At 38.9% G+C, this 10,214-nt stretch overlaps 2 protein-coding genes across 2 annotated transcripts; one reads left to right on the top strand and one right to left on the bottom strand.

The window, feature by feature from the left end:
• Nucleotides 1–393: 393 nt before the first annotated feature.
• Nucleotides 394–3,815, top strand: LOC126605462 (myb family transcription factor EFM-like). The gene is made up of 4 exons (XM_050272870.1): nucleotides 394–862; nucleotides 1,264–1,941; nucleotides 2,062–2,138; nucleotides 3,035–3,815. Exons 1-4 carry the CDS (start codon nucleotides 649–651, stop codon nucleotides 3,536–3,538), a joined length of 1,473 nt encoding a protein of 490 aa, XP_050128827.1. The 5' UTR covers nucleotides 394–648; the 3' UTR covers nucleotides 3,539–3,815.
• Nucleotides 3,816–4,795: 980 nt separating this feature from the next.
• Nucleotides 4,796–7,593, bottom strand: LOC126605463 (uncharacterized). The gene is made up of 9 exons (XM_050272871.1): nucleotides 7,435–7,593; nucleotides 7,220–7,318; nucleotides 6,621–7,096; nucleotides 6,381–6,447; nucleotides 6,212–6,265; nucleotides 5,958–6,026; nucleotides 5,753–5,818; nucleotides 5,590–5,658; nucleotides 4,796–5,114 (listed from the first exon to the last, which is right to left on the bottom strand). Exons 1-9 carry the CDS (start codon nucleotides 7,543–7,545, stop codon nucleotides 5,031–5,033), a joined length of 1,095 nt encoding a protein of 364 aa, XP_050128828.1. The 5' UTR covers nucleotides 7,546–7,593; the 3' UTR covers nucleotides 4,796–5,030.
• Between the last annotated feature and the right edge of the window lie 2,621 nt (nucleotides 7,594–10,214).

Below are 10,214 nucleotides of genomic sequence, written 5' to 3'. Positions count from 1 at the left end.
ATAATTACTAAAAAAGAGAAAGGGTGAAAAAAAGTTAGAGCAGTAAGAAGAATCATCTTTTATTTTCGTGAATTTGAAATCGTACAGACGAGAGAGAGAGAGAGAGAGAGAGAGAGAGAGTATCAAGTCACTTAGCATATGACCCTGTACTGTCAGACACCTTGATTCCTTCTTCCACACCCACAGCCAAAGACCAGTAGAGAGAGAGAGAGAGAGAGAGAAGACTCATTTTTTAGCTTTTCTTCATTTGCCTTTGTTCTTTGCAAGAAGTTACCATCCCTCTTTATCCCCCTCTTTGCTTTATTTTTCTTTTCCTCTCCCTCTCTCTCTAAAATCTCTTCAACAAGAGCACTTTATTCCCTTGAACTCACCCTAAAAAGAAGACGATCCTACCACGATCCTCCTTGTGTTCAGAAACCAACACCCCCTCCCTTTATCTCTCTCTCTCTCTCTCTCTCTCTCTCTCTCTCTCTAACCTTGTTTTGAAAAACTTCTCCATCCTATCTAGAATTTTTAGAAAGAGCCAAAGACCTTCTTTTGCTCTTGTTTGTTCCCACATAACCCTATTCTTGTTTTTGCTTGAATATCAACATTTTCTTATAAAAACAGTGGTGAGTTTTCTGATAAAATTATAACATTTAAGTCAAAATGGCATCGTCACCTTCGGAGCTGAGCCTGGACTGCAAGCCCCACAGCTACTCCATGCTCCTCAAATCCTTTGGGGACCTGCAGGCGTCTCATCTCCACGACCAGTCTCAGACTCAGAAGCTTGAAGAGTTCCTCTCCCGCCTTGAAGAAGAACGTCTCAAAATCGACGCTTTCAAGCGCGAGCTTCCTCTTTCCATGCAACTCCTCACCACTGGTATGCATCTAGCTAGATAGCTTTCCACCATTCGACTAGGTCTCAAGGTTCATGTTCTTTTAACTTCCTTCAAGTTTTAATTAATTTAATAGGTCTAGTTCCCATTCCCAACCCTTTTTCTTTATCCCTTTTTCATTTATAGAAGGGAGAGCTATCCCAAAGTAGCCACTTACATAATATGAATATCCAACATATTTTCTAAAGAACTAAAGCAACCACAATTCAAGGAAGTGATTTCTGCGCTCCCGTTATCTCCTACTAAACTTCTCCCTTTAATTTTAATCTTAGGAATGAATAAAACACAATAGAATCAATGGACAAAAACAATTGAAACTCAATTTAGCCCAAAAAAATAATAATACTAATTAGAGAATTGATTTTGTTTGTTTTTCTTTTTAAAGCTGTGGAGGCTTCAAGGCAGCAGCTACAGGCATATAGAACAAACAATATTCAAGGCCAAAACAGGCCCGTGCTTGAAGAGTTCATACCCCTAAAGCATTCAAACTCTGAAGGCTCAGAAATTCCTACCAACGCTACTTCTGATAAGGCAAACTGGATGACCTCCGCCCAACTTTGGAGCCAAGCAACTGATCATAACCCTAATGCAACGTCTAAACCCCAATCCACCATAACAACCGGCCCTAAAGAAACAGATATCGGATTCAGCGTCAGCCCCAAACTAGGGTTAGAAACCAAGCAGCACAGATCCTACGGTGGAGGAGCTTTCCTTCCGTTTTCAAAAGACCGCAGCCCTACTTTGCGGCCTCTTCCGGAACTCGCTCTCGCCTCTCCAGAAAACAATAAATCAGAGATAGCATTGGAGGACAAGACTAATCATCATGAGAATGGAAATATTAATTCATCATCAGCTGCTGGGAATTGTAATGAACAAGGTAAATTATTAGGAGCTGGTGGAATTAATAATAGCTCGGAGGGACAAAATGGACAAACAACAACTACAGCCGGCGCCGTCGCCACCACCACCCCAACTCAAACCCATAGAAAGGCACGGAGGTGTTGGTCTCCGGACTTGCACCGCAGATTCGTCAATGCCCTTCAAATGCTTGGTGGTTCTCAAGGTAATCACCTAACCCTAGCTACCTGCTAATTAATAGCTCAATCATTATTTGTTATAACTTCTGGTCAATTTGAATCTTATTTACGTACGTACGTTTTGTTTGTTATGGTCAAATTTGCAGTGGCGACCCCAAAACAGATCAGAGAGCTGATGAAGGTTGACGGTTTGACCAATGATGAAGTTAAAAGTCATCTGCAGGTACAAAATATGTGTCCAATTATTCTTGCTCTTTTCTTGATCCCTGCAGGCAAAGATGCAGGCACGAAAAACCTATGCCTGCCTACCCTTTGTCCTATTTACGAGTATATTGCCGGTTCAATTGAACTTGGATTACGCCATCGATTTTTCTATTGAACTTTTATTTAGGTAGATTTTGTTATGAACTACTACAAACAACCAATTTTCGCCCTTCAGTCATATTTTCTGGCATTTCAGATAACTTTTTGTTACTAATGTCGCATTTCAATAAATAAAAAGTAACAAACGATCATAAGAAGAAAACACTTAATGATGATATCTTTTGTTTTTCTCTTAATTTTTTTTTTCTATTTAAACACCACCACCCATCTAATTTCACCTCACTAATTAAGTTTGGTTTTGTTTTAGTTTTTAATTGTGTTAAAAGACAAAAGAGGACAATTACTTGAACTTGAGATACAATGCCATCTACACCCTAAAAACCCTAATCTTTTCTCAAACAAAAAGAACTTCTATCATTCATCTTGTATCGGGAAAGAAGAGGTGTGGCTTTTATTTTTCTTTTGAGTTTTGAGAAGCAGGAAAGCGCAATAGATAGTCGACATGTTTGTAAAAAAAAAAAAAAAAAAAAGAATTACGCAGGACATTTTTTTCTTAACGTTTTTGGCAAATCAATTTGGGGAAGAACATCAATTTAGTTTTATAGGTTTTGTGAACTGTTAAAATCTCAAGTACCAACATAAAAGGTTTAATTAAGGAGAAATGGACTGAGAAGTACGACTTTGGTGCAGAAGGAAAATCCGCGATATACTCGTATCTTAATTAATTACCATATCCTTTTTTCTCTGTTTTCTTTCTTAATTGTTAATTTTGTTATATTATTGTGAAAATTACAGAAGTACAGGCTCCACACAAGGCGACCGAGCCCAAGCCCCCATGCAGGCGGAGGACCAACGCCGCAGCTAGTAGTGTTAGGCGGCATCTGGGTGCCGCCGGAGTACGCCACTGCAGCCCACAACGGTTCTGCGGCTCTTTACAGCCCGCACCCGGCCTCCCATGCACCACCGCACTACTGCGCCACCCCAATGCCACAAGACTTCTACGCCACGCAGCAGCAGCAGCAGCAGCTGCACCACCACTCTCTCCAACACCAGCTCCACGTGTACCGGACGTCCACCGCCTCCCACACCCAGAGCTCCCCGGAATCCGACGGCCGTGGGGCGGGAGACAGATCAGAGAGCATTGAGGACGGAAAGTCGGAGAGCGGCAGCTGGAAGGGGACTGAGAGTGGTGATCATGTTAATATGAACGGTGGAGATCAGAGAAACGGAGGGTTGACTGCACGGCGGTCGGAAGACGGTGAGGACAGTAACGGAAGTCAGATCACGCTCAAGTTCTGACCTTTTGATGATACGAGGGTTACTAGGGTTACTTAATTAATCATAGGGTAATTAGAGAAAGATTAGGGCTTCCCATTTGTATGTTATATGCGCTAATCATGTTTAATTTCTAATATTTATCGTTATTTATGATGTGATAGATGTGCCCATCGGATTAGGGTTAGAGAGTATAGATGGGTAAAAAGGTCATAATGGGAAAAGTGAGCGTTTGTTTTATTTTCCCCTTTTCCTTTTTCTTTTGTAGATTTGATTCTATTGAAGGAATACTTCACATCTATCTCTATTCACTCTTTTTATATTCATACTACCTTCTAAAAATGCGCTTTCCCTTTTCCACATGAATTATATAGGACAAGGAGGTTCTTGAATTAATAATTCAAACAAATTCAAAATATAAATAGACAAATTGGGGGTGTATTCAATTGGGAATTTGAGAGATTTAAATGGATTTATAAATTCATGGATTTTTATGGAGTGCAATTGATTTGTAGAGATTTCATGTAAAATTTTGATTTAATTCCCTCAAAATCTTATGGGGAGGGGTGAGATTTGTGTATACTTAAAATACACTACGAAATCTCTCTAATTTCCTCTAATTCCTCAATTTTTTCAAATTCTTTAAAATCAAATTCTATTGAATACAGCTGAAATGTTATAAATTTCTTTAAAATCCTGATTAAATACACATTGAATTTCAGATAATCACTTAAAACATTAATTGAATACAACTAGATTCATTAAAAGAATTAAATTCCTTCAAAATTCTAATTGAATACATGGGCTAAATCAGAATAAGTTACTAAGTTTAGTGTTCAAAATATTCCCAAATAACCAACCATAAAGAATATTGTCATGCTAAAATCAAATTGGACCATGCATGAAATACAAGGATTAACTTTTCGCTCCAAATAACCAAACCATGTTTTGTGGTGGTGTTGTAACCCACGAAGAAACTAGAAAGAAGAGGCACCGAAAGTGCTTGTGTGTGTGTGTGATTGCCTGCCTGACTCCGACTTCTTTCCACCGTGATGGTCTCTCAAAGTCCTCAATAAAAAAACATAACAGCCACCTTATTACTCAGCCTTTTTCTTTCTGTTCCCTTGCTTTATACAACTCAGAGGAAGAAGGTTACTACAATGTTACCATTTGCGCCATCTTTCGATCTTCGGCGTTAAAAGGTGTATATTCGACACCTGGGCAAAAATTCGATAATGAAGAGCTTTCGTGGAGCTAGATAAGTATCAGCAGATAACAAACTGCTCAAGTGGAAATGCATACCACTAGACGAAAGTAATGTACAACACAAGACCAAGCTACCAGCTTATCGGAAACCATGATGGAAGTTATACGTCTCTCAGATACAATAAGCTGAGTCTCCACTTTCAAGTAAATATCTACAAATGCTTCATAATCCTCCCCATCCAAACAGAAGGAGAAAAACAATATACTTTGTTACTTGTTACTCTTCTTCCAGATTTCAACACGATGCACATCATGCATTGCCAATTGTCAAGATTTCATCCCTCAAGCCAACTTCATCGCTACTATGTTCCAACATTCCTGTATCAACAAGCAACTGCAAGCAAAATGGTTTACATGTTAATTTCTATCACAACATTTATCCCACCACAATCTAACAATGCAGAATGTAGAGGTAAAAGTTTTCCACTTGGTACATATATTAGAATAGACTTTTGAGGTAAAACGAGGGTATGAAGATCTTAAAAAGAGCAAACTTTGGGGTTTGCACTTGACAAAAGTGTTAATGTGTCAACGCCAATGAAATTGGATAACTTCGTTACGGCAGAATGAATATTCAAATCAGATCGAGAATAAAGACGGACACAATGCAAGCTGATTTGACTTCAATTGAAGGATATAACTGAAGAAATATGTTCTTTCTCATTTCCAAAATTTCATATGGTTCATTTGTTTAGTATTTTTTTATTTATGAGATTATTTACTCCTTTTCAAGCATTGATAAAATGGAAATGTATCCACATTGTTTTCCTGTACAACTGTACAAATTTCAGAGGAACAAAGACACCAACCTGGAGCTCGTGTTCATAGCTTTTAAGTTTTTCAGTGTAATCTTTTACTTGCGTAAAGGATTTATGTAGCTGCAAATAATTTAAACAACATGCATTAGCTCCAATTAATGTCCACTTGTCAAAGTTGAGTTTACTGACAACCAATCTTAGCGATTAAAAATACCTTGGTTAGCTTCATCTTCTGGTGTGAAGAGTTCTTCTTTGCATTTATCAAGGCATCCTCCAATTTCTGCATGAACAGATTTTCAGTATGACATGCACCAAGTTTAGCATGTAAAACCAAAAGACTTGCACTAAAACTTACATTCAGATTAAAGTCAAAGATTGCACGAGATAAAAAATGACACTTAAACAATAAGAAAAAGTACCTTAGATTTCTTCTGTAAATCCAAAACAAGCTTTTCTTTCTCCTCTATGCTCTCCTCCATCAGAATAGTCTGACACCATGCAATAAAACTTAGTCTCCTATATTGCAGACCAAGATTTTGGGCATTTGAAAGTATGCTGAACTACCATAAAATGTGCCTCTTGCGTATTGACATCTAAAGGACTATTGGATGCCGCCTTAGGTATTTGTGAAATAATCGGGCAAATAAAGGTAAATTCTTATGGAGAGACAAACCTCATTTTTAATTTCTTCAACCCTTCGCATGGATCTGTGAAGCTGTTCTTTTACCTAATGTTTTTAATAGAACAAATGAAAACAAAAAATCACTTTGGTTAAGATGACACAAACTTACAAATGCATGGCAATCTCTTAGCAAGAAAAGCTAAAAAAAAGCTGAACTTGCCTGAACATTGTAATCATCACTTGGATGAGATATGAGGTCCCGACTTTGTCGGCCAACCGTATTTGAACTGCAGAAAAGAAACCAAAACATAATGAAGAAAGGTCTAGTCCTTATAGGAGCACTAAAAGTCTGTTTAATTGAACTTGTGTGATCATCTCCCAAGAAACACGATTGCAACTCAACTGATAACATGGTACTACAATGATAACCAACAATTACAAATAAGGAAGGGTATCTTACCCGTTCCATCTCCTTGACTGGTCATCTCCATCCTTGTCGCCTGTGCTATCAAGGCTTTTGGTTTTGTCCATATCCCTATCCCTATCAGACTCCAAAGATCGGTCTCTTTCCCAACCCTGATTACGGTTCCTGCTCTGTTCTTGGTCGCTATCTACCGCAACTCTATCCTGATCAAGATCTATATCCAAAACATGGTCCCTTACGTGATCATAATCGCGTTCACCCTCATACCGTCTATCCCTTTCTTCACCAACATCCTCAGGGGACCTGTCACGGTCACGCTCCCTGGACTGATCAGTGTACCTATCCTTATACCGGTCCCTATCCCGACTAAAATCCCTCTCATGGTCTCTACTTCTATCCCAATTTCTCCCCCTCTCGGCATTCCGCCGGAAATTCTCCCTCTCTCTCCCAAAACTCAATCTTCCACCTCTACTCCTCACTTCATTTACTCTGATCACTCTTCCATCAACAGTCTAAACACACAAGAGAAAGACCACACAAATTTCACTCAAGAATATAAGATAATAAACCAATCACAGAAACCCTAACTGCGTAGATGTTCAATCAAATGGAAGAAGAAAGCAAAATTTACATACCCTGCCATCCATCTCATTGATGGCGAGAATTGCCGACCGAGGATTCCTGAAAGTGACAAAGCCATAGCATTTTCCTCGAGTCGCCGCGTCGTTGATAATCTGCAGATTGAAGAAGAAGAAGAAGAAGCAGATGAGGGGAAGAAAATCCCAAATGCTTAAGAACCCTACGAAGTGAAAATGGCGGCAAATGGATGAAGGAGGAGGAGGGAGCTGACCTTAACGGCAATGACGTTACCGTACAGCTCGAAGACTCTGCGGACGGTTTCCTCGGTGGCGTCGTACGGAAGGCCTCCGATGTAGACGGAGCTCTCGTCGTCTATCGTCATCTCTCTCAGGACTTTCAAGTTTCAGTTCTCAATTCTTTTCTTTCAGTGGAGCTCTTGGAAGATGACTTGTCGTTTGGGCCTTGGATCCGGAGGACACTCACTACTTTGGGCCTGCCCATTCAAAATTGTGGACTCAAAACCCTGCTCCAAATTGGGCTTGAGGCCCGTTATTTTTATGAAAATTTTGTAGCGTGTTTAGTTACTTGGAATGAGAGAAGACGTAAACCCGGAGATTGTGCTGTTAAGTTCTCCATTATGCATATGTCAACGATCAATCAGTTCAACCAGCATGCGGTGTTCACTTTTGTGAAAAAAACCACTCCATGAATTTAGTCCAAGAAAATAGGCATCCACATCACGGAAAATTCATTGTGGGGGCCCAAATGTCGATGGCTCGTAATGTGACTCTAAAATCCAATCTCCTCATCTACCTGTTTGTTTTTCAAGCATCGAATTACAAACCGCAATGGGCATTTCTGGTACGTAGGCGTGCTATTAAGGGAAGAATCAAGCGTCGACGTCGGCGCGGGCCCCACACCTTGATGGGTCATGACTCATGACACCAAAAAGTATTGACCTCAGAAAGGTGAGAAGATTGTGTCCTTGTCAACACGTGGGAGGTAACTGACGCGTGAATATGCTGCCCCTCGCAGTGTTTGGGTTACGTTTTGTGGTCCTTTTTCGAAAGAAATTAGTGTGGGCCCAACTTTGGCCCACTTCGCCACAACTTGCTCTGATGGCTCCGTAACGGGATCACGTGAAGACCAAAAACACAGGTCAAGTTGGTGGGCCTTTAGTTTGAGCATCTTTGATGGACTAGATTTTTTAGCTCGATTTCAAGTTTGTATTATTATTATTATTTTTTCTTTCAAACATTACTAGTTTGAGCATCTTCGATGGACTAGATTTTTTCACCAATGATAAGATATTTTATATTAAATTACGTACGAATGGGAATATTCAAATTTGAGTCTCGAGAACGAGCACGCTGCTCTAACCAAATTGATTAAGTCTGTGTTTAAAGCCACTCTCAATCGAATGCATTACAATTATTCAAAAGAGAGAACAACTTTTAACGAAATATAAAGTGCATTGCTACATAGCATTGTAAAAGTATGCTGCAATACATGACTTTTATGTCGTTTGAAGTTATTTTGGCTGGCATTTTAGACTTTAAAGATGCACTAACAAAAAATTTTACAGAAATTTTTTCTATACGGTTTATTCATCCAAAATATAAAACGTGTACAGCCACACAAATTGAATTTACGTCATTGTATTTATGAGTCAGCTGAGAGAGGTCTATTACTCTTTAAACATGGAGAGGTGTCGAAAGAGGCAGATCGAGGACAGTGGTGTCATGTGAATGAGGCAATGTTGAGCCCCTCCTGACAAATTATTACGTCCGGAGGGTCCCGTTTTGTGCCTTCTTTTTTCCGTTCTTGGCAAAACCCACATGCAGCCCATCTGCATGCATGATTAATCAAAAAGCGCTACGACGACGTCGTCCTTTGAATGCCAATTGCAATTGGGGATGGATCATCAATCTATCCATGTATCCCTTGGTTGGTTTTGTGCATGCATCGATCCTTTTTTATACTATCTTTTCATGAATATCATCCAACCCAACAACTTAATGGAGAAGGTAGAGATGGTGTTTCTGCACTTATGTTTCTATGCTTCAAAAGTTGGTTCCCCAACATGCTCTTTTCATTTTCTTGCACAACTTATTAGCTCAATTCACTAATGGGATTGTATTGTTCATGGCCCCATTGCCACTCCTCCATGTTCCCGGTTCCTTTTCTCGTCATTTGGATCGAGGATCGAGTCGTTTAATGTAATTAAGTCAGCAATTATTGAGTTTAATGATACTATGTCTCTATTTTATTAAAAGACATCTTGAGTTTAAATCTAGTAAACAACTGTTATAGTAAAATTGAAACCTATTCTCCTGGTAATTTGATAAGCCACTTTACTCTCAAGTCATATGTATCCACCTTTCTTTTTTCTTTTTCTTTTTCTATTTTTTTTTATCACGCTCTTTTGACAATTTATAGGCATTGGGCACATCCCTATCCATTGCCCCCACCATTTCTATTTCTCCTCATTTCAATAGCGATCGACTAATAAATCAATTGTTGTTTAGTTTAGTTTTACGACATTCAATTTTTTTCATTAAAAAAAAAAAAAAAAAAGGCTCTCTTGAGTTCAAATTTGACGAACACTTTGAATGAAAAAAATGATATCTACTGGAGATAACATGAGATACCACTTTACTTAACTCATCCACCTTATTCTCTCTTTCCCTTTTCACTTTTTTGATAGGCATCGATCACATCTCCATCAATGATGGGAAAATGGCATCGAGAATTCCACTTGTGATTGTGGTTACTTCCTTTAAGCTTCGCATGTGTAAGTGTAAAGTAAACATCTCTATTCTATTTCCTTTCATGTGGAGATACCCATAAAGAATTGGTCTCCTCCTTTTCCACATATTAGGTAATGAGTTAAATCCCCAAATAGTACCCTTGAAAACGAAATCGCTTGATGTATTTCGCATATATTTATAGGGTTTGTTCGGTTTGACAAAACCCAAATGCATATCAATTCTGTTTTTCTGAGTGCGTACTGCATAATATGAGTAAACTTTCTCCAATGATCAATTTTGA

The sequence above is a fragment of the Malus sylvestris genome, chromosome 15 (assembly GCF_916048215.2).
Source record: "Malus sylvestris chromosome 15, drMalSylv7.2, whole genome shotgun sequence".
NCBI lineage: Eukaryota > Viridiplantae > Streptophyta > Magnoliopsida > Rosales > Rosaceae > Malus > Malus sylvestris.
This window is presented reverse-complemented; position numbering and strand designations above follow the sequence as displayed.